Genomic DNA, 24,016 nt, shown 5'->3' on the forward strand with positions numbered 1-24,016 from the left:
GGACATGGCACGGGCTGCCCCGAGGAGCTGGGGCTGCCCCGAACCTGCAGCTGCCAAGGCCAGGCTGGGGGGATTTGGGCAGCCTGGGCTGGGGGCAGAGGACCCTGCCCATCCTTATGCACCGACACAGGAACAACCACGTGAACCCGCAGTGAAGTTCTCCAACCTACAAAGAAACTAGTTGTTTATGAACGCAGTTGTTTTTACACTGAGAGTATTCCCAAATAACTATTTGTAAAATACTTGCCAAATTTTGTAAAACCAGCTGTGTGTGCAGCAAGATGCTAGGTACCAGAACAGCAGCTGCCTGAAGCACACGTAAGCAGCATAACTGGCTGCAGTCAGGTGAAAGGTGTCGATAAAACATACATACAAGAACACACATCCCATTTTAAATAAAGGATTAAATAGCAGATTGCCCCCTCAATATGAAGACTCTTCTTTTTTCATTGTCAACTTTGGGGAAATGGGAGGAAAACCAGTTCTTTTCAGGTATTTGGACATTCAGTAATTTAAAGCAGAAGAACGAGAGCAATCGTGTGGCTTAACTCTTCTGAGGAATACCCCTATAATTTACTGGAGCTTAAAAGGTCTTTGTGAACTTGTCTGACATAACACTGAGATATAAAAGTTTCCAGTATGAGCTCTCCCATCCATGAGCGTCATGGGAAGCTGTTAATTTCCTTGAGCACCTGTTCCCAGGACAGATCTTCTGAGATCACAGGGAAAAGGAAAAAAAAGTCTCAAGGACCTGGAGGTTTTGAAAGATCTTTCACAGAAATACAAAGCAGCTAATGTATTTCATGAAGATGAAATTATTCAAACATACAGTGAGTTACCATGTCAAAGAACTTCAGGTTTCATTACCCTGCAGAGCTTCTTCCCAGTACATTTCCCCCCAAATCCCAGAGAAGCTCTGAACATGAGTGAACACTATTCCTGGTCCACCATCCCCTGCCCATGCTCCTCGAAAACCACAGAGCCTCTTCCTTCTGAACCTGCTGGTTCGAGGTGACGTTATAAATCAGACCTGCAGCTTCAGCTACTGCAGCACTCCCAATTTAGAAAAAGTACCAGTCATGGTCATCTGTCAAGACTACAGCACCTTTATAATGCATTAGAAAAATTCTCTGAACCCATCAGATTACAACAACCTGACACCAGCAGAGGAATGAAACATTTAAAAAATTTATTTAAGAGATTCAACTAGCATGCAAGCTACCTATGAAACTAGCAAACAAGATTAATTTTAAGACTGCTTTTAGAACTATTCATAACATTCAGCTATTTATTCCACTTACAGATTCAAAATACTAGTTGCAATGGAACATTTAATATGCCACCATTATAAAAGGGAAACTGCTGACAACTGTGCCCGAATATACATCGTTTTCATCCTGCTGTTACTCCAACAAGATATTGGTATACATGCGCCTACAAATCATATTTCCCAAGTGATTCCAAAAATGGGAAGCAACAACAGAAAAGCAATTTTTTTCCAATGCTCATGCAATACACTGCAATAAGATTTTATTTTAATAGCAGTATAGAACAGTATATATAACAGTATGTATTATTTAGATATTGTATGAAAATTAAACACGAATTTCAACACTTCTCCTGAGGTATTGAAATATATGTGCCATTAATAGTGAATATTTTGATTTAATGGGATTTAATAATCTGTTTAGATGAACTACTTAATGTTCAGATGATTGCTGATACTAACAGTCTAAGCTCAACGAGCTTCAGACTTGTGACAATATTGTTTTTTTTTCCAGTTTTGATCAACTGATTAGTTTTTAATGCTAAGTATGTCTTGCCATCACTTGCGGTTTGAATATGTTTACTTAAACCAAAAATATTTTGCATCTCAATTATTATTTTATACTGCAGCACTGAATGGAATTTAAGTCAATACATTATTCATAAAGCAAAGACAACAGAAAAAACAAAGCTGTGCACTTCTTTCAAAGACTTCAAATTACTAAAACATACCATATTTATGCATGCAATATTTGATTGTGTGTGTGCGTTTTTTTTTTTTTTTTTTTTTTTTTTATCACAAGTTTGTTGTTTTCAGATCAGGATATGCCAAAAATCCTACACCAAACAATTTTTGTTTATAATTAAGGCAATCATCAATCCAAGGATTGTAGTCCATTTTATTTCATCTCTACATCAAAAAAAGTAATTTAAAAAAATTAAAATTCCCTTGAAATGGTAAGATAAATGAAAATGTAAGTGCCTTCACATTATAACAGTAAGCTGACCCTCTGGGAAATGGTTGACTTTCTCAATTCAAGGTATTCAAAGCTCATTCAAAAGTGTTCATTTGGAATGCAGATATCAAAGATGATGCAAATGTTCAAGAGAAAATTAAAACTTACCAGATGTTCTAATCCAGCTTTGATGTTTCCAGGGTCCCTGTAACAGAAGAACAGAAGTTCTAAATAGTTGCTAAACCCTTGTCTACAACAATTTATGTTTAACTCAGAAATGTCAAAGCCATGAAATTTCTCAAGTAAAATTTTCATTTTTAATATCTAAATCATTAAAATATTTATGAAGTATTGATTATTCAAATGCATAATTACAGAATTATTTAGAACCTTAAATTTTACCTGCCTTAAAATTGCTATAAACTTCAGCAAAGCAAGAGGACACTCATTTAAAAAATAATTTAAAAAAATAAAAATATAATTATCCCACTACCGAATATTGAAATTATTAAAAGAAGACAGTGTACAGTGGTATTTATCAAATCGACATTCAATGACTTTATGGTTCTGCTTTCTCACTGCTTCAATAATAAAATTTGTGAGAGTAATAAAATTGGTGGGTACTTCTCAAAAATGAGAAGTATTGTGGCATTAAGATAACTGATAAGAGAAAACAATGACTAAACTATCAAAAAAAGGAAAAGCAAACAGAATTCAGAGTGCAACTTAAAGAATCTTGCTACGTGCATACAGCTCAAGCTTGCCATCCTGGAGCAACATAAACAGTTTGCCCAGTTTGACAAAGTTACCTGAAAAGTGTTAGATGTCTATTCTCTGCCACATCAAAAATAAAAGAACAAAACAAGAAAAAAAAAACAATAATAAATCCCCTAAATCCCCAAGTCCCAAGCTACTAAACAAAGGAAGCTGGCTTCTGCTTTCTATCTGCTTCCAAAAATGTGACGGTATCTTTTGAGGAAGATGGGCTGTAACCATGCCAAACAAGGAGAAACTGTCCCCAGAAGTATTTCAAATAATCAGTTATTGAACTGTATAATGTAATGTAGATTTTATACTTATAATATTTTTTCAAGAAATTATTAACCTCTATCAAACCACAGAATTAAAAACAACTTTAGACCTCTGAGACAGCAAACCATGCAAGACTGAAATTCTGTTCTCTTGAACACATAGTATTGGTTACAGAAAGCATAATGTGAAGTTACACACAAAAAAAAGGGCTAAAGCATATTAAGTTTTATTATACAGAGTAAGTCCATGTTCAATGGCACATTTTCCAACCTTGCTGTGCTGTACTTCAGTCTCCTTACGTAAAAAGCTTTTATTTTTCAAAGCTTTCAAAAAAAGTCTACGTGCTTTTGCTCTATTTGAATAAACCATGGATGAACCAACAGAAAAGATGCACTTTTCTTACACCATTATTTAGCATTTTTAAACAAGAAAATATCAGTCCAGTCTGTACAATATTTAAAAAGGAACTGTCTTTCACATCTGTTTTGAGGTGCTAAATGGCCTTAAAGAAATTAATTACTTGGGAAGCATCCAAGAAGCTGATGTTAGGAGCTCCCAAGCAATGGTATAAAACCTGCCCTGCTTAGTGGTCTGTCTCCTCTGCTGTCCCTGTCATGACTTCATCAATACTGGTGCAACTCTTTCTGCCCTGTGCTGAAAGCAGGCTTAATTCAATTATAGGTCTCAAAACTGATAAAAATGGTCCTGAAGTGGAAAATGCGAAGAGATTATTGGCAAATGAATAAAGATTTGTATCGAACTAACACACAAGAGTACAGCAGGTTTTTTTTAATCATTCCCTGTCTTAAGTCTTCTGGGAACAGTGAGTTTCCCTTCCCCTCATGCAGCACATCGATTTCTGAATTAGACTGCAATATTAAATAATTAATATACTTGCCATGATTGATGTTTTGCATTAGTTGAATATTAGGTTATCAATCAAAATCCACTTGGTTTAATGTAATAATATTGAAAAAGTGTCACTGGCTGTTCATCCAATTTGTAGTTGAGGCAGCACAGATAGTAATATTGGTGTAACACAAGGCTCTAACGCAGGAAATGCAGTGGTTGAACATACATAAGGCAAACATTATCAAACTAACCAGGACAAGGTTGAGGTTGTCCTAAATAAACCTTGTGGCACCTGTCACTTTCAATGAAAACCTCTTTCCAGCCGGAGGCTGCCATGCATCAATCAGCCAGGACACCTAGCGAAGCCACGGCATCATTTTATTTCTAGTTAAAAATAATTATCCAAATAAGATTCTTGTTAATACTATATTTCAAATATTGCTTTATGTAAAACCGCAGCTCAGTCACCTTAGGCTTCAAAGCATAAACAAACCTTCCATTTTTACTGAATACTTCAATCATTAATGCCATAAAACACTACAAATAAAAGGTAGATACAGCTTTATGCACAACCAGTATTACAGTACCCTTAGAAAGGCTGTAAGAAAGTTATGTTAATTTAGTTATTTTTATCAGATGATAATGTTTTACTAAACCAGAGTGAAAGTTGACTTAATTTTTGACTAAGTTTACTCTGTGCTGCTATTCAGATTAGTAGCAAACTGGAAGGATCCTGCATTTTTTTAAGCTGTATTTAAAATGAAAACAAGCCAATTCATGTTCTTCAGTTCTCCTCAAGTTGTTACCAACTCACTCTCAAGACTTCCCTTGTATTCGCAGTTAGCGATTTCCTTTGCCATTGTTTTTTGGTTAGAACCCATAGGTCACAGGATAATTCTGTGGATTACCTATATCTGGGAATATTTTGGAGTAATTCCTAGTCACAGGACAGCTCCGGCAGAAGGGCCTCTGGAGGCCTGCAGCCCTTCCACCTGCTCACGGCAGGGTCAACTCTGAGGCCCATTTTACTGACTCCGTGGCCCTGCTGAGAGGGCCTCTCCTTTTATCTAGTCCAAACGTCTCTTTTTTCAGCTGTGCTGGTTCTCCTTCCTCCCACCAGACACGACTTGAGCCTGGCTCCGTCTCCTCAGCCCGTGTGGCGGCTGCCAGGCGCCCTCATGGCCGTCTCTTCGCCATGTGCCTGGCCCGAGGCCTCCAGCCCCCTCACAGGGCAAGTGCTCTGGCCTCACCATCTTGGTGGCCTCTACACCACTCTAAGCAGTCCTAACATCTGATTTTGCTCTTCAGGAGCCAAATGAATAAATAAATCACCTCCTCATTAGCAAGGCCTTTGGCAGGATCCCCTCCAGTTCCACAATATTAACTACAAACTGCAAAGAGCAAGGCCAGATGCAGCAGCTCAGGTCGTGCTACACCGCAGTCTTTCATAAATGCCTTTTAATCCCTCTCTTCATGAATGCCAAAGTGCTAGTGTTGATCAGGCAACATGGTCCTGAATTACTATAAAAAAAATTATGACGGAGCCCCCTTCTAAAAATCTGTTGGATCACTCAAAAAGCACATCCTGCTTTCAATAATTTGCCAAGTATCATTTTAAATAAATCCCTTTTCTTTCTCCCAATATTTCTCTTCAATGAAGAACGCTTATAGTCTTCTTGATATAACCTTGTGTTTTGCCGTTCTCTGTCATCATGTTAACGTGCTTCTACTGCTTCCTCTCATTTAATGGTCTTCCCTACAGATCTTCCACCGAGCAGCGCATGCATCTGCTACTTTTCTTTTGCATGCTATCAATCCCAACTTGCATTCTACATAAACAACCTCAAAACAAACAGCTGAAGTCTTCAGATGTCTTTATGAGTATCAGACATGCATACAAGAAGAGCGTCTCTTACTAGTCTTGACTACCTACTCCACTATAACCCACACCTACCTTCACCTCATTAATTACGTGTCTCCTATCAATGAACTGTCAATTCCCAACTAATCTTGGAAGTCTAATGAATACTTACCACCCTGTAAAACACATTCGGCTATGGAATTTATTACACTAGCCCTGAGTACTAAGTCAGTATAGCATCACTGTTAATACTCCAAGTTCTGACTAAATTCCAGCATTTGCATAAAAAAAAACAAAGAAACAGAACACACCAAAACAGCAAACAGCTGGTAGCAACTTCCTTTCTCTCTCAGAATGTGGAAATCCCCCATCCAAAACTCTACTAACCTGTGACAAGACTTTCTTTCAGTGGCCGAAATTTTTTCAAAGCCTTTTTTCAAAGGCTTTCAATGGAAATCTCATGATTTCCCAGACCAGAGCTGAGCACTGCATATTCCTGGCAAGAAGAAAATTAGTTTTCCATGTGATTACACTCTGTTTACTTCTACCCTGGGATATCCCAAGACAGAGGGCTGCTCCCTCACTTCTGCTTATCTTATGTTCGATCTTTGATGGATTTAATTTCTTCAGCCTTGAAGGCCTGTATGATCAGATTGAAGGTATTCCAATTATCAAACATTAGAGCAGGAGGAATATTAGGAATAAGGCATTGTGTGCACACATACACACTCAATTGGTTGGCGGCCTGAAATGCACTTGTGGCCTTATCACTGTTTAGTGATGCATTTACACAAAGTTTTAAACCAGGTAATGTTCTGGAATAGCTTCACAGACTTTGTCAAGCTCACAAAACATGCCAGACATCAAGAGCAAAACAGTTATAGCCAGATCATGCCTTTGTCCAATTCCAGAAAAAATCAAAGCCTGGAACAGGGAGAAAAACAAACAAAGCCCAACACAAAACCACCTACTATCAGAAATAACATGTGATTATCACATTTGGATGTTCAGAAGGTACTATGTACTTGTTGCAGAGTCCTGAACGCGGTTTTTAGAAATTGATACCCCCATCATATTCCACTAAATTTTATAGGTTTTGTATTGTTGCGTTTGATGTAAAATTATAGGCTGATGTTTCCAAATCTGACTACAGACCATAAATACTTATTTCAGTAGGCTTTGAAAGACACAACAAAGGTTACTTAAAAACTAAGCCGTATGCCTGTCCTCTCCTCCGATACCATTTTTAAGAGTGCTGAGCCTCCCAAGTGAATAGGTAAATCCAGACCTACAGACTTTCAGTGACAAGCTGGTCCAACACCACACCAGTGGTCTGGCACAACTGCCTGTAAAGGCTACATAACGCGTAGAAACAGAACTCCAGCAAATAACTTACTCTTCAACACTACTAGTTAACATTTTCTGGGTTATAAAAGAAATCCTGAAAAGTAGGGTTTGTATTTTTGTAGCCATAAGTGGAAATTACGTCAAAGGGAAATTACAAAAGACAAGAAGGGAAAACCATACAGGAAAGCCATTTCCTCCAGCCTCTCTTACATAAAGATGAAGGAAAAAACCTGACTTTTTGAAAGTAACCAAATGGTGTATACAAACAATACTACCAGTTAAATCTATGAACTAAAAAAAAAAAATGCCCTCAAAGTGCTTGAAAATAGAGAAAAAAAGATACAGCATGAAACAAAGCCCTGTTGGCACGTTTGAGATACAAAACCTTTATGACCACTTCTGAAGTACAGTAATGAAAATCAAAATCCTTGAAATCTAGTACTTAAATAAGTTTAAAAAAACTCCATACTACATTCACCTCAAAGATAATTCCTTGACAACTGCAATGGATTTAAGAACTGTGGCTCCTAGAGTCTAAAACCCCTGTTTTGTCCCATTACTGGAAGACCTAACCAAACAAAAACAGAATAGTGAAAATGATTTAGCAGTGCAATGCCAATATCAGAGAGGGTACAGGTGAGAGGAAAGACAGGCCAATAATCTGGCTGTTATTCTGATGGTACCAAGCATTCAGAAAAGCAGCATAATACATTACTTGAGAATTTTATTTTGCACGTAAGAGTTCAACAGGATGAGCTATAGCTAAACTATTGACTTGATGCTACTCTTCGTAGCCTTTTGTGCACAGTAAACGCCCATCAAAAAGAGGGAATGCTTAGGAAGACCTTCACTCTGACTGCTAGAAAAAGACATCCATGACATTTTTGAAGAATCTTGAATGTTGTTTTGCTCTTAATATCACATCCAATGGTCTGGAATGATCCCGAAGTGTAAGGGCTTCAAAATCTGATGTTATTGTGCTCAGTGGCTCCCCCACTCCAGTCAACCAAAGAATTTATTTCACTTGGGAAAAATGGTAAGAAGTTTGGCCAATTACTAATAAATTTAAATCTAATAAAGATTCAAGAAGATCATATGAAGGTCACTTATCAAAAGCAGGAAGAAAAGCAGGAGTCACCCCCACACACCAACACATACGGAATAACTTGGAACTGCTGAAGAACTCAGATGAATATAATGCAAGCTAAATTGAATCATGCTAAAACCAGGGACTTTAAATAGGACACAAGGTGAAACAATTTCCATAATATGTTATCCTAGAGAAAAGAAAAATCAGTACCCTAGAGACCTTATCAAATATTCAAGAGGGAAAAATATATATAACCCTGTCTCAGAGAGTAAAATTCAAGATCTTATGCAATTGAAATAAACACTGAAGCTAAACAGAGGAAGAAAAAACAAAATATAGTGTTGATAGCATCAATATTTTCAAATAGAACCTACAAAAAAAAAAAAAAAAACAAACAAAAAAACCTTTTCTCCGTAAGTATTTCACAGATAAATGAGAACCAAAATAACTACCCAAAAAAGCTCCCAGTTTGGTTTCAGCAAGACTTCAGATCAGATATAAAAATCTTATAAACTATCAAAGCAGATTTCTTTATCCTGGTTGCCAGTTCAAGCAATTCCTCAGATAAACCTGAAAATTCAAAGGACCTCATGCTTTGCAAGTCCTTGGAGTTTTTATACATGTATGTGTGGGGGAGATTGTTTTGGTTTGGATGCTGTCGGTCTTTTTTCCCCCCTCCCTATTCAGTGCACAAGGTTCCCTTCCCAAAGAGTAAAACCTTGTTAATCAAGGTTTGAATTCCCAGCAAACACGAGCAATTAAGCTTCAGACTTCGGAGCATCGCTGTCTCTGTTCACCAGATTATTTGGTAGTTTTAAATAAATTAGACATCTTTGGCCTGCTTTACCTTTTCTGTAATATTATTTAGTAGATATTCAATTAAAACACATCCTGTAGGTGAAAGTGTATGAAAACATTTCACTAATGGACGTCAGTGGTAGTAGGAATTGTTGCTAATTAGTCTCAAAGTACAAAACAGACTACAAAAGTAGCAAAAAGCACAGCACTGTAGATGCACAGAACACTGCACTGAATATTAAACAAAGCAGAGCAAGTTTTAATGCTGGTAAGCATAACTATAGTAAAAACTCTCTGGACTAGTAAAGAGTGTTACAGGTTAATGAGGAACATATAAAGAGTGCACAATAATTATCATACTGAACACCTTACCATCTGTGTTTGGATGACTGCAGAATATAAACACAGTTTATCAGCATTAAGTCTGAAACTAATTACACATGCATTTCTATTAGCATACTTTTAGGATAAGTATTTTAACTGTTAGATTTTCTTCAACTGCACTCAACTCTCAGCGTTGAAGAACGTTAAGTTTAAGTGAAACGCAGTGAGAAAATTTAAATATTCTGAACACTAAAACAATTTGAGTACAATTAATTTTCCATTTTCCGAAAGCTTCTAAATCCTCCTCTTTCACCCAATTACTACTGTACTTAACCTAATGAAATTTTATTCTGCAGGAACAATGCTATTCTTAAACAAATTTTTGAAAAATATAAGATTAAAAACTTCTACACAAAGAATAAACTCCTAGAGAAAAGATGCAAATAAAATTACTATCATAATCTTTTGTTTTTTATTTGCAAGTATAAAACTGAAGAGAAACAAAAGCATGGAACATAGCATCTGTCATATCAGAATATAAAAAGATGATCCTGGCACAAAATGAAAAAGCTCTAATTCATTTGCAAATCAAGCCTGCCAGTTCTATTTCAAGCTGGCGGTAACTGTCAAGAGTTAACAAGATAATCACTTTCAATCCTGCCTTCAATGGTACATTACACTGTTATTCCATTCAATAAGGCCGTTCTTTGGGGCACTAGATGAATGGTTTTCATTTCTAACTCACACAAAAAGTTGCAAAAAAAATCCATGGGGCTTAAGAAAGAAATCCCTTTATGGGCATTTATCTGCCGGCACTTGCTTTTAGGCAAAATGAGATATTTGGATACATTGGTGTCCATTCACTTCCTCTATTCCTTCAGGCCCTCAGTCTACTGATAGAAAAAAAAGAAAAAGAAAAAGCACCACACAAGGAAACCTCAAGCCCATTTCATTTTTTTAATACTATCTCTGCACATTAAACAAGTTCTGTAACAGCTTTTGTAAATGCTACAAGTACGCACAGCTCACTACGCCACACAGAAGTCGCGTCGTATTTAAACAGATCCATCGTTGTTTAACTTCATCACAAACTGCACAAAATGTAGTGAATGCTCATGAAAATTGTGCTTAAGGAAACAATAAGCATGTTCCTCATTAAATGTTTAATAAAAACAAAGTTAACAATTCCTATGAAACAAGTTAACATGAAATTTGTCCGTATTAATTACTTGTACTTTGGTTTTGAAGATTCTGTTTTATGCATTCATTCCAAATGGACGAAGTCTTGTAGGTAAAAATAAAATATTAAAAAAAAATCTATATTAAGTATTTAAAACTCACTTGCTGGCCAACAACTTTCTACTAATCCCTGTGGAGAAAAAACAAACAGAACAAAAAAACCTTCCTGCTTTTGCTCATTGCTCAAAACCCCCACTATAAGATACTACCTGCACGGTAAGGTTGTTTAGTACAGGTATGCATTTTATTACTGAATGTTTTACAGTGACTATCTTCTATTCTTCTGTACTAACTTCAGAAACAAATCAATAAATCTCACTAAATTTTTTATTATTATTGTTTTTAAGTAATGCCTATCACTCTCAGTTCACATGAAAACAAAAACAAACAAAAAAACCACACTAATATCTGTATTTAATATTTTCACTGAATTAAGTTTGTCCAGCGTTGGGTCTCTTACCCATAGTCAATGCCAACAAGCTCACAACCAATACCCATCTGTAAGTACAGTTTACTTATTTTTTTTAATCACCAAAAATATTTTTCCTGAAGCTGAGGGACCCATCTCGCAGTCACTTCCTATGCTACGTGCGTACCTTAAGGAACTTTTTTGGGTCATCTTCATACACCATCACTGAAAGTCAGACAACTTTTTCCTTACGCCCCCAGTGCGAATGCTTCGTTATAGGAAATGTTTCTGTTCTGGGAAATCTGAACACCTCAAGTTACCAAGTTAGCAAGGCTTTGGCTTTGCTCTTTGCACCTCAAAAGTTTCTTCAGAGCTTCTGAACAGAGAGATGTTCTTATATTGCAGAAATACTGCAACAAACCCAAAACACCGTGCCTGGATTTACGTAGCACAAGAATACAGCCTCTTCATGGCCCTACAGCCCCTACTCCCTGCAAAGAAAGAACATCAAATAAGGATGAATTAAAAGCTCACCCACTTTGGAAAGATCTTGAAAGAGCACGAGACATTGCTCTTTCTTAGAACACAACTTGAACACAAGTAAACAGATGGATTTTAAATAGCAGGTCGTCCCCCCACTAACTTTATGCAAGGCTAATTCGTTCCCCCAAAAACAAGAGCCTGACACAGAATTTTGTTATCTGCTCTTCTCTGTTTTCCTTCCTCTCTAACCAGCAGTGGTTCGACCCCTTAGTGTTCAAAAAACAATCAAATAAAAAAAAAAAAAAAAAAAAAAAAAGAAGCCAGCATTCAGAGGAAAAATTAAGATGTGCAGCACAGTAATTTTTCGGTAAAGGTAGGTATTTGTTTGTAGCCTTCGGAGCTGATAGATTTCCACGGATTAGATGAAAGATAAGGATGAGCCAACAGTCCTAGGCCACATGCACTGGAAGCCAAGACCAAGACAAGGCAGGTTTTCACATTTCCATTATTACGGAGGACGCATGCAGCACTTTGCAGCCACGGTCAGCTTGCTGCGACCCACAAAGTGCCACTTTGCTGCAATCCTACGGCTCGTGATGGCGCTCAGTCCAATTTTAGCTCACTAAAACCTCATGCTTTTTTAGGCATCACTGCTGGGAGGTATAAAAACCCAATTTGTAAATGCTGTCTCACTATTTCTTTTTGTGTCCCTGCGGTCTGATTTTATCCTTTTCATTTGGCCTGAATTTATCTTCCTCAGGAGCGTGCGGCCATGTTCTGAATATATTCTGTGTAAAGTACGTACTGTCGGGGGCACGAGGTAAAGACTTTCTCATCTTAAGGAAAGCAGAACTACTTGATCCCAGATATCTGGTTTCTGTCACCCCAACTAGTTCAGCTAACACGGCCTGTACCATTTCTGGTCACAAGAGGCCTGGGTTTCAAACTGTATTTCACAATTAATTTGTTTCTATTACACTTTAACGTAGCCCTAAAGAAAGCCTCTGCAAGTCTCTTGTTGGCCTAAGATGGGCACCCCAAGCAGTCTGAGCAGGTGTTGAGGTGTAGGAGAAAGCCAGACGATGTTCAACTGGGTTGCAAGGCAAATTTTCATAAGGTGTAAGGTAGAGCATGAGCTGTGCAAGCTCAATAGGAAATTAATTCCTTGGCCACAAATGAAAGGAAATAGATCGTACTTCATCAAAATTGAAAAAAAAAAGAAGTGATTGCAAATCTCACACATCTTGAAAAATAATGGAAAGGTAACAATAACAAAACCAACCAAAAACTCCAGTTAATTGAAGCTCATGAAGAAAAACACTTGCATGAACAGCAGCTCGACAGAGATCGCTAACTCAGCCCCATTCACAGCAATTCCCCCCTGACACTTCCATTTTTACAGTATTCAGTCCAAAACAACGCCGACTGCGTGTATGCTAACAAGTCACCAGTGCTTGTAAAAGCACTTTAAAATCCACGTAGTAGCAAGGACAAGAACTTGAAGGATATTTTGATGATAATATTTCAGTATTCAAGAATCAAGTGCCTCAAAGCTGTCAAGAAAGCTGCCAGTCAGCACCAGTCACGGTGGGTTTGTACCTGGTGCAGCTACTTCAAGCCTGCCGAGCACAGGCTAATTTCCTTCAATTAACTGCCAAGGCTAATAGTCCTCCTGATTCCAAGAGCAATTAACTCTCTGATAATTCAACAGCAGAACTAGACAACTAACGCTAATAGGCCTCTATTTTGCTATTTGTTATTTCTTTCTGCAGCATTTGTAATGCTCTTTGACTGTATAATTTACAAGTCTGTTGTTATTGGAGAATATTAATCAATGCTGGAATTGCTTTTGGTCTTGTGCTTATTACACACTACAACTTCCTAGAGAAAAACTAACGGATGTGTTCGGGACATTGCTGTGCCTGGGCTGAAAGCACTGATGCTGTCAAGTTTGATACCCAAAATATTACGGTGAGTTAAGTACATAAGAGAGTTTATTTGCTCTGCAAGTTCTAGTAAATGATAATTTGTATTTTTTGTAGAAAATTTCACATCTCAAAAAAACTCAACACATCAAGTTATGTTATCTAAACACCTCGTGGTGGTTGGGTTGGCCTCAAACCTCCTTAAGGCACCACGCTCCAAGTGTTCTCTATTTTACCACATCACAGGGGTCTTATTCATCTTACCCTCCAAAATGTTTGGTTTCATTAACGTGCTTTTAGCTTTTTACTAGCATCAAAGAACAGAACACCGTCTGTATATGCACCACGTGCAGCACTTCACAGAGAAGGTCCTCAGTGGGAGCAGCACCTTTGGCCTCACGGGATGGAGCAAACCGCCCCGAAGTGGCCAGCCAAGGTCTGGACCAGAAATCTTGCTGGGCATTTTGTATTTTGGCCTTCCTTCAATGAAATTAAAATAATTAGTATTGCAAGCTCCTGATTTATCACCAAGTGGACCAAAATTAGACAGAAAAGACAAAAATATGAAACGTCTCATTCTACAGCCAAGATTTCCCTCAAAGGTTGTTTTTTCTAATATGAAGCCAAGAGATTCCTGACAAAATTAAGCACCATGAACATGGCAGTTTCCAAGGAAACTTGGATCTTAAGCAATTTGGAGCTTGGATATTAAACCCAGCACCTCCTATTGTAACTTCAAATATTCTGAAAAGCAGCACAGAGGTAAGGCCTTCTACATAAACATCTCACAAACAAATTAGCAGTCAGATCCCGCAGCAGCGGGGTTTGCAGGGGGATCACAGCCCCTACAGAAAGACCTGGCAATGTGGTTGATCCTGCTGACAAACTGAGCGAGTGTTCCTGATGAAAGGCATTTCTAACCTCCAACACAAACCCACAAAAATACACTAACCTCGAGTTAACAAACCTAACTAACAGATAGCAGCTGCACATCACAAAGCCTGCTTCAGCCATTCTCATCTTCTCTGGGGGAGCGAGTTGGAGGTGGCTGTTTGTCCATAAAAGACCTTAATCCTGTGCTTTTAGCTTAATAATTTTTTAGATTAATATTCTTTGGAGCAAAGTGAGCTCCAGGTGGTGGCCTCAGACATCTCAGAGCTGGCTGCCCTTGCGTGAGATCCAAGCTTTTGGATTCTTTCAAAGCAAGAGCAGATACCTTCACTAACAGAAATTGTTTTCCCTACTGGAACTACGGATTTTTCTCTACTTTTTCATAATGCTGTTCATATTTGTCTTATTTCATGTTTTTTAATGAATATTTTACCAGTAGAAAACATTATTTCTGATGTCATGGCACACCAACACAAACCATTTATCCAGAAGCTGTTTCCAAAACTTTCTGAATTTCAGGGATTCCTGCTTTCCTTGTTGCTACAAGAACATTGCCTGTCATCACAATCCTAAAGATTCACACAGTATTCCACTAATGTGATGTCTCAGGTAAGTATTTTCATGCTGAAGTTTTATTAGAATATGCAATGCAGCAATTAGAAATGCAGTTATACTGACATACCTATCAAAGACCTTCAAGCAAGCAATAAAGACGTGCGAATATGTGCTCCATGTTCCCTGACCATAGAAATCTTCTGGTCATAGAACCAAAGTACTTCACCTCTGCAGACCTTTATGTGATAAAAGTTCTGCTTTGCCAATTTAACCAGTGAGATAACCAGTGGAGTATCTGACCTCGGAAAGAGTTTCAATTCAGGCTTAAGACAAAAGCCATTACACCAGAGTTAGAATAGAGAATGACTGAGCAGCCCGATGTTCTGATCCACAGAAACAGCATGCTGAAATTGCTGAAAAAAATAAAATAAAATAAAATCTAGTATATTGGCTCTTTTCCTAGGTTTTCAGTTTTGGCTGAAAGCTGCAATCACAATAAACAAAATTGCTATGTCTTGTACAGAAGTGCCAAAACCCAACGTCCCCAGAAACTGAAACTGGAACCACTCCAAGCAATCAAACACACTCATGAAACAATGGTCAGGGCTGAGTGGACTTCCACACAATGGCACGACAGGATAAACCTACTTCACTTTCTGTGCAAGCAAGATATTGGAAAGTTGTGTGAATATTCGTACAGAAGAATTTAAAAAAAAAAAAAAAAAACAGGTCAATATGTTGTTCTCACAGCATGTATATACACACACACACACATACATATATATCCCTTTCCTCTGGTCTTTGTGGCTTTTAGTCACCCACACCACCTACAACCTACAGGGTTCGTACTTGCATGGGTAACTGGCACACCGATACCGACAGCAGGTAATACATACAAAAGAAAAAGGAAAAATCAACTGAAGAAATTATAAAGTTGAAAACCTTGTACTCACTTGCATCAAAGGGAAAAGTAATTAACCATGAATAGTTTTGTCTAAAAGCAGAAAGAAACGTAGCATAATCAACACCTAGGGTAAACAAAAATGCTCAACCTGAGCAGAAAATGGGGGGAATCCTTTCGGTCACGGAGAAACATTTGCAAACAGCCTGATTTCGGGAATTTAAGTTGTTCTCTTTTTCGTGTACAACTATAACAACGTCCATTGCACAAACCAACACAAAAGTTAGCGGTACAATCCCTACACACACGACATACCCTAACACGTATTGCCTGGTGTACTCCAAAAGCACAAAATTGGTCTTCTTAAATGCCTTCCCTTTGCCTCTTCTATGTATGGCACTTACGTCATTCATCACGACTAACGAGGAAGGCTGAAATTAGCACTCTCCAGAGCATCCATACCCTAGCAGGATGTCAGCAGATGTGATTGCTGAATGACAAAAAGCCAAGCGCTGAGAAATATTTCAGAATACTGCAATAGCCCAGCACCAGGTAGATTCTTAAATTAAAACACAGGCCCCAAAGTTACAGCCAAGGGAATTCACTATCCCTTGAACGTGGAATTGATCTGAATGCAATTACTTTACTCTTTTAGCTCCATTCGACTTTGAACTAAACATCAATTAGTGCACAAACATAATACTGCAAGATCTGTTAACTCCAATAGTGACTTTTCCATAAAAGATCTAACGCAAATTTATTGGCCTTCATTTAATAGCTTTCAGCAATCACAAATATCACACATGAAAGCGCAAATTCATTTTCTGATGGTCACTTAAACCTTTAATTCTCCTGATAAAACTCCCTCAGCCTTAGTTTTAAGCCCCCTAAATTAGGAAACAAGACACCACATAATATATGCTATAAGCATAGGTCTTCTCTGAAAAGCTGGGACCTTCAAGTGCTTCAGCTGCGATGCACGCCATTGAGCCATGGCCAATATAAGCTAATTTGAATAATCAATATGACAACCTTATTTTTCTAATGCAAACAGGATTGATACAGTAAGGTGTCTCACTGCCACATCACAGTCATGGCCTCTTTTAACCCCTAATTAGATTTAGGCGATTATCCCTGCTCTTCCTTACAAGTGTACAGCCCGGATAAGAGATGACAAAAGCTATCTGCCACTTACTCAGCCTTTGCAGACTGCAGGTTATCCAGGGAGATACAGGGTAAGATCAGCAAACAATTGTTATTCATATCATCTCCAGTTTTAAGATAGTCACAGTTTTCCATACATGCTAAGTGAAAATAGCCCAGAGCATTAGGTAAATGCAAAACGCTTAAGAACATCAGGGTTACACAGATGGAAATTCAAGGTGATGTTAGGGAATTAATTCAAATTGGTTATCACAAAGAAAACTATCTAGCAACGATTTTCTTTTTCAGACAGGAGATACTGAGTTTTCAACAGATTGGCGCTCATTGTTTATTTGTGTGAGCATTTTACATGGATATTTCTAAAAGTCAAACTTCGAAGCAGCAATCCCAATAGAATTACATAGCTAAACAAAGTACTAAAAGACAGAGAAGATCTATTACAGAAATGTAATCACATTTCATTTACAAGAGCTCTTATCTCAAGCACTTAAACATAAAATTTAAACAGTTTTCCATTTTATTGTACTCAGTATTTGAGCTAATAAGATATAAAAGTATAATCATGTTAGCAACATTTCTATTGCATTACATAAACACAGCCCTAGATTAAAGGCAGACCAGGAAACAGAAAGCATGATGTTGCATATAAAACCGAGCGCCTTTTGCCTGGCAGAAATAAATATCACTGGCATCATGTGTGAAAATTGCCATGCTAAGATTGGATCACATGTTCGCATAACGTCTACTCTCATACTGACCAAAAAAAGTACTCCCGGAGGGATTATTTGTACAGGAACATGTTTAACATGCTTTGGTAACCAAAAGAGAAGTCCTGCCCTGCAGCATGGTTCTCTTAGCAGGCTATGCAAGGACAGGTCTGCAAGGATCTTGTGTCCAAGTCAGGTGCAGCCCACTCATGGCTGGAGGAAAATTTCTGGTTTGCCTTTAAATATTGGATATGCTGTGGTTAGATAACCCTTGCCCACAACACCTTATCAAGATGCAGCAGACTACCATGCAGTCTCTGCATTGCATCTTTGGGTTTATTTCCCATCGAAGCCTCACTGCTCGGTCTCTGCTCCTTCCCAGCTGTGCAGGAGAGGCAGCGAGATGCTGCCACCCCCTCACTCACCTCGCAAGAATCCGCCTTGACGTCGACAACACGGCACATAACGCTCACCTCCGTTATGCCTCAGACGTGCAACAATACCCATCCCACTTCAACTTGTGAGAAAATCTTATTTGAAACTCATTCTTTAAATTTCTCACTAACTTGAAGAAAAATTAAACATTGCATTCTCTAAGTGTTTTCTATAGGTTGGATAAAAACAGTTGGTAAAAATGGTTTGATATAGAGAAAACAGCATGAAAAATTGTTCCTGCTTTAAGTTTCTCGCTGGATTGCTTTGCTTTCTCAAAAAAAAAAAAAAAAATCCTACAATAATATGGATTTTTTTGTGTGTTTGCTAATACAAAACATTGAGTTTTTCTGTAATGAAATTTGCAACTTAACTTTAGGAAGAGATGGTAAGCAAAGACCATCAGCTGTAACAGGACTGCTCCCTGCAAAAATGCCTTCAGTCTCACGAATATCCCAAAGCACAAAGACCTGCAGAAGGGACGCTTGGTGCCTGTTGCTCACTGGAGTCAACTGGACAACTACACGAACAAACAATTCCAAGTGTCTACCATTTAGATCTAAACGTCCAACATCAATTCTTTGAGTTAGTAGAGCCTAAATGCTTAAAAAAATAGCATATTTATTAAAATAGAAAAAGATTTGAGTTACTCGTGGCAGATAAGAAGGATGGAGTGCACGATTTCCTGTTCCCCATGTTCTTCTCTCCTTCCCTTCCTCTCTGTACCCTGCCCAGCAGTGAAAAGGGACGGGAGGTAGGCTTTGCTTTGCAGGGGGAAGCTGCCAAGCAGCAAGAGCTTAAATGCTGCAGTGAAAGCTAAAATATCTCAGTCCAGACTTGGACGTAACAGGAAAGGAGAAACAATGCAGAAAAGTTGATGGGAGGAGAAAAACATCTTCAAGTTCTTAGCATGCCGCAGTGCAGAACTTTCAGCATAACGCTTCTGTGATGTTTTCTCATTTTTAAATTGTGCTTTAATCTGTACTTTATTGAAAATAACTGAGCAAAACCTTCAGTGTTTCCCATTAATCTTGGTACAGCTATTTCTCAAAAGGAGAGATCTATTTTATAACCTTTAAAGTTAATGGAAGTAGCTTTCAACAAGCTCTGGAGCTTAAAGCTTATTTTGTTTTTTAAACAAATTAATTGGTGGATTTGACTCTTTTGTCCTCGTCTATACAAAACATATCTTGACCTTTTAAGTAAGATTTAATAAGATTTAATGTTTTCCACCACATATAAGTTCCTACCTCTACTCCATCTTCATGCTCACAGAACATCCTGACGTACAGAGGACCAGCCATAAATTAATTACAAGTAGAAACTAATGCTACAGTGTTATCTAAAATTTCATACCAAGAAAATTACAAGACAAAACCAAGATTCTTGTTAAGAAAAATAATACACATATATTTTTAGAAGCCCTGTCACTCCTGCCCTCCTCAGAAGCTGAGCATCCCAGTACTGGAAGCATTTTCCAATCCTACTCTGATAAACATTTTCCTATTACATTGTGTGTATTTCTTTAATATTTTTCAAAGCACAGAGCAATACCCACCTGACAAGGATCAATAGGAAAAAAAAAACTTTTCTCTCTTTGACACAGTGTGATCCCATTAAGTAGCCTTAAGAGATTCTGATCGGAGCAGCAAAGTCAGACCTTCCTGATCAATTCCTTCATCCATTTTGAGAAAATATACTGATCTTGCTTTTTCCAATTTCAGTCCAGGAAAAAAAAAATCATTCCCACCATAATTCACCATTAAATAGGCCTTGTCTTATGAGAACTTCGGCAGCTAGAAGCAGATGAAGAGCAAGTCAGAATCCAGGAGAATCACCAGGACATCTAACACGCTTCCTCTGGGTCTTTCCATTTCTACCCTGAAAGTCACTCAAAGCATTTCCCAGCCTTGTCCTTCATGGATCTTTAAAGATGTTGCTTTCAACATTATAAATAATGCATAAATCATGACCTGAAATGGAAACGATTCCAAGATCCTTTTCCTCCAGAAAAACTTCAGCTCACTAGGTTACTGCTGGGGCTGCCCTAACCTTTGAAAAAAGGGAATAAAACCAACATGATGCTGAAGTATTGTCACAGTAAAATGGGGTGCAGGCTGGAGATAAGGCACCCTACGTGCTGGTGGATTCTGCTGCAGAACTGAAGATGTTTTATTCCAAGACTGGATGGGTCATTAAGAGCTTGTGCACGTGCTATGTTATGATCTCTCTGACTGGAATTAGACTTGGAGAAATTCAGCAGATAGGCTCAAATGGAAGATTTGCATTGGGCAGGCTCCTCCACTGGAAGGCCTGAGAACCTTTCCATTTTAACAGAAAATTATTTTAATGCAAAGGTATTAAAGTAGAAAAACTTGCTCTACTTTCATCCCCAGTGGTGCCCAACTCAACTCATCCAAGGAGAACTACCCTACCAGCTTTACCCCATCCTGGATCCTGACAGGTCACCCACCAAGGACAGGTCACTGGTGGCATCATCTGGAATGTATGCACGTAGAAATTAGCTTGTGACACTTTCAGGCTTGATTGCAAGGGATCCCAAGTGCCTGATGCTTTGGGCCTTTCCCCTCTGCAAACAGCTGCTGCTTCAGGCCCTCTCCTACAGCAGTAGATGAATAAGGGCAATGAAGGAAACAGAAGTATCCGAAGGGTTGAGTGCTCCAGTTTTGTTTGCAAGTTAGGAGAGACAAATTAAATAATTTAAAATAATTAAATCAATAACAAATGAGGTGTGAACTTGCCAAAACATGTACCTGTGACCTTCAGGTCTATTCAGCAGCATAGACTGAAGGTTTAACAGGCCACAAGTCCTGCCTTGAAGTGAAGAGCACTCTTTAGAACTATAGCATTCATTTCTTCACAGATTCATCTGTATTTTTTGTTTTTCTCCTATTTTATTTAGTAACTGATGCTAAGACTCCCGCAGTAACAAGAAGACCAAACAGATCTCCAAGTGCAGCTCTTGCCTTCACACCCAGTGGGGCACACAAGAGGAGGAAGGTCAGGGAACGAGGGGCTGCCTGCCTCTGCGTAAGAGCACCTTGCCCCGCGCAGAACCAGGAGCTGCCAAGGATGACACAAGAGCCTGCAAAGGACATTCTTACCCTTTCCAGCTTTTTAACCAGATGTGACAGACCTGTGCAAATGTGTCAAAATCTACAGCAGGTTTGTCTTCCGCTTCTTTATAAAATAGTCCCTAACCATGCAAATAATTGTTTTGATAAATTATTTAAAGAATTTCATTACCAAAACACGTCAATAATGCTCCCAATTTCTTTTTCCTCACTCAATAATTCAGATTACTTCACTTAATTTTTTGATATACTTTTACAATTCAAAAAAAAAACAACACATAAAGATGCAAGATTAGACTACTATTAGAAATACTTTCTGTAACCAAAATGTTCCTTATTCTCTCGCTAATATGAGAAACACAAGGTTCATACTGTCTATAGCAGGTAAGTCCAATTACAGCAAAAAATAAAAAAATCATTATCCAGAAAAAAGAAAATGAAAGCAGTGAGTTTAATTACATTTTATTTTACACTAAAATATCTTTTCTTTTTTTTTTTTTTTCAGTGACTCGTTTGCTTGCTCAGAGGAAGCAGTGCTTGCGTGTGGTTTTTTGTTTTTTAACCTAAATGATTGCTGGGGACTCCTCTGCTTTAGTTCCATGCTAGCAAGACACTGGGTGTACGGTTAGGTGATTACTGTATCTCTGCAGTTCAGTATCTGCAGGGTGTCTGAATGCCACTAACTACTTAAACCCAGTAAAGAGATTACAGCTCACACTAACTGGATTTTCACAGCTCCGTATCATTCAGTTTGGATTCCTCATACACAGATTAAGGGAGTCCATTAAAACAATAGTCAGCTGCTCTCAGAGTGCAGGGTGCCTTGGTTAAAAAAAAAAAAAAAAGGGCCACATGTTTACATTCAGGGAACGTGTGCGAGTGTACACGCGTGTAAATGAAATACTCTTCCAGGAAGAATACTCTCTATTTAGGGAATTATTCAATTTTAAAAACAAAGATAATGCAAATTATATAGTTATAAAAGGACAATCATGGTGGTTGGCAGTTTTAAGGACTGCATAGTTTTGAAAATTTTAAACAGCTTAAAGTAATGTGTGTCTTTGAAGATACTGCCTTCAAATGGATTCCAAAATCTACTTGTGTAAATGCAGAGAAATAGCATGTCCTCGTAGTACAGGAATTGAGCAGGGAAGCTAATTTAGCAAGCATCTCCAACTGATAATCTCAACTATAAACCTAGAACACAAAATCTGTATTTTGTACTTCTTACCACTGCAAAGTTGATTTTCTTTTCTTCTTTAGAAGTGTTAGAAAGTGCAAAAGTGATAGAGATTCACTTATGAACAGTCCTTTTGATTGTTAATGGAGGTATCCAGGCCACAAGAGAAGAGTGTGGAGTTTTCCACGCTTACAAATATATTTCTAACATGAAACTACTAAAAGGAGGAAGGATGGGACCCTGCAGTTCAGAGCATGCATAACAAATTTGACTCAGTGAGTGCTTACTTCTTCCAGCACTTCCTAAGTATTTGCAATAAACAAGTGACAGCACCACACTGTTGCTTACAGTCTAGCTCAAGATAAATTAAAGAACAAATTAAAATGAAACCGTTACTCTGTGAGTAAAAACTATTGGCTTTCTGGACCTAGTTGTGCACCAAAATCTTCTGGACAGATGTGCTCCACAGCTTACACACATGTGCTCTCTCCTTGGGTTCACACAGCATTTTAGGGATGTCTGTTAGTGAAGGGAAAAGAAATACCAGATGGTGCTGTCTCAATATCACAGCCCATTAAATAAATGACCATCCTTTTTAGACTTAAAAGAGGATTTTTAGCAAACCAAAAGAAAAACAAGTCCAAAGCAGTCCAAACAACAATAGCAACAAATCCAGGTCAAAGGCAAGTGACCCCAGAGCTACTCTGAGCACACGGACATCTCTTTCCTTTTCAGGGGGAAACTCACTCTGCTTCCCATTAGCCTTTGGCTGGCTTCCTCTAGAGGAAATTGTCCTCATTTGGCCTTTCAGCTGGTTCCTTCTCAGCATCTTCTGCCAACAAACCTAATGAATTCATTTCTCTAGAGTCTCTACAGGTTTGTAGGTACCACCTGCACCCTGCATCCTGGAGCACCTGGATGGGAGAGCCCAAGTTATTTAATTCCTTTTTTCATTCAGAAAATAATTATGAAAGGGTAAGTTATGAAACCTATATGCATAAAACAAATCTCAAAGAACCACCATGATTTCACGGTAAATAATTACACCTCCAGTTATCTATTCGTTTGCATGCCGCCTATAAGTAATATGAGGCATTTTACCATGTGTAGTAACTGCAAAACCACTCTAGCCTACGGTCTTTATTCGTAAACCTATGAATGAAGACTAAGCACATGCTTCCTCTACATTTCTAGGTCAGAATCCTATTAGGAGAACTGGTGAGGCAGCACCAGGACCGTCACGGAGAAGTCTGCAGCATGACTCTGACACAACCGATCATCTACTTCAGTTTCTGGACAAAGACTGCTCTCCCATTTTGTTCTGCTCTCAGATGTGCGAGCGGATCTCAGCCAACATAAACACCAGGTTTTCTTTGTGTCCATGAAGTCCTGCATCACTTTGGAATGCCTGAGGTTCTGAGAAACAAACAGCAGTAAACACATCAAAAAAAAAAAACAAAAAAACAACACTTGGAAGGCTGAGAAAAGCCTAACCCTAAAAAAAAATAA

General features: G+C 38.2%; 1 protein-coding gene across 3 annotated transcripts in view; it reads right to left on the reverse strand.

The window, feature by feature from the left end:
* RSRC1 (arginine and serine rich coiled-coil 1) overlaps positions 1–24,016 on the reverse strand; it is a 141,417-nt gene that overhangs the window by 71,889 nt on the left and 45,512 nt on the right. For all 3 annotated transcript variants that reach the window (XM_084291853.1, XM_084291854.1, XM_084291852.1), the window contains one exon: positions 2,391–2,427. In XM_084291853.1, the coding sequence (XP_084147979.1) occupies positions 2,391–2,427 (37 nt within the window). The remainder of the gene's footprint in view (positions 1–2,390; positions 2,428–24,016) is intronic.

The sequence above is a fragment of the Netta rufina genome, assembly GCF_964035555.1.
Source record: "Netta rufina genome assembly, chromosome: 9".
Lineage (NCBI taxonomy): Eukaryota > Metazoa > Chordata > Aves > Anseriformes > Anatidae > Netta > Netta rufina.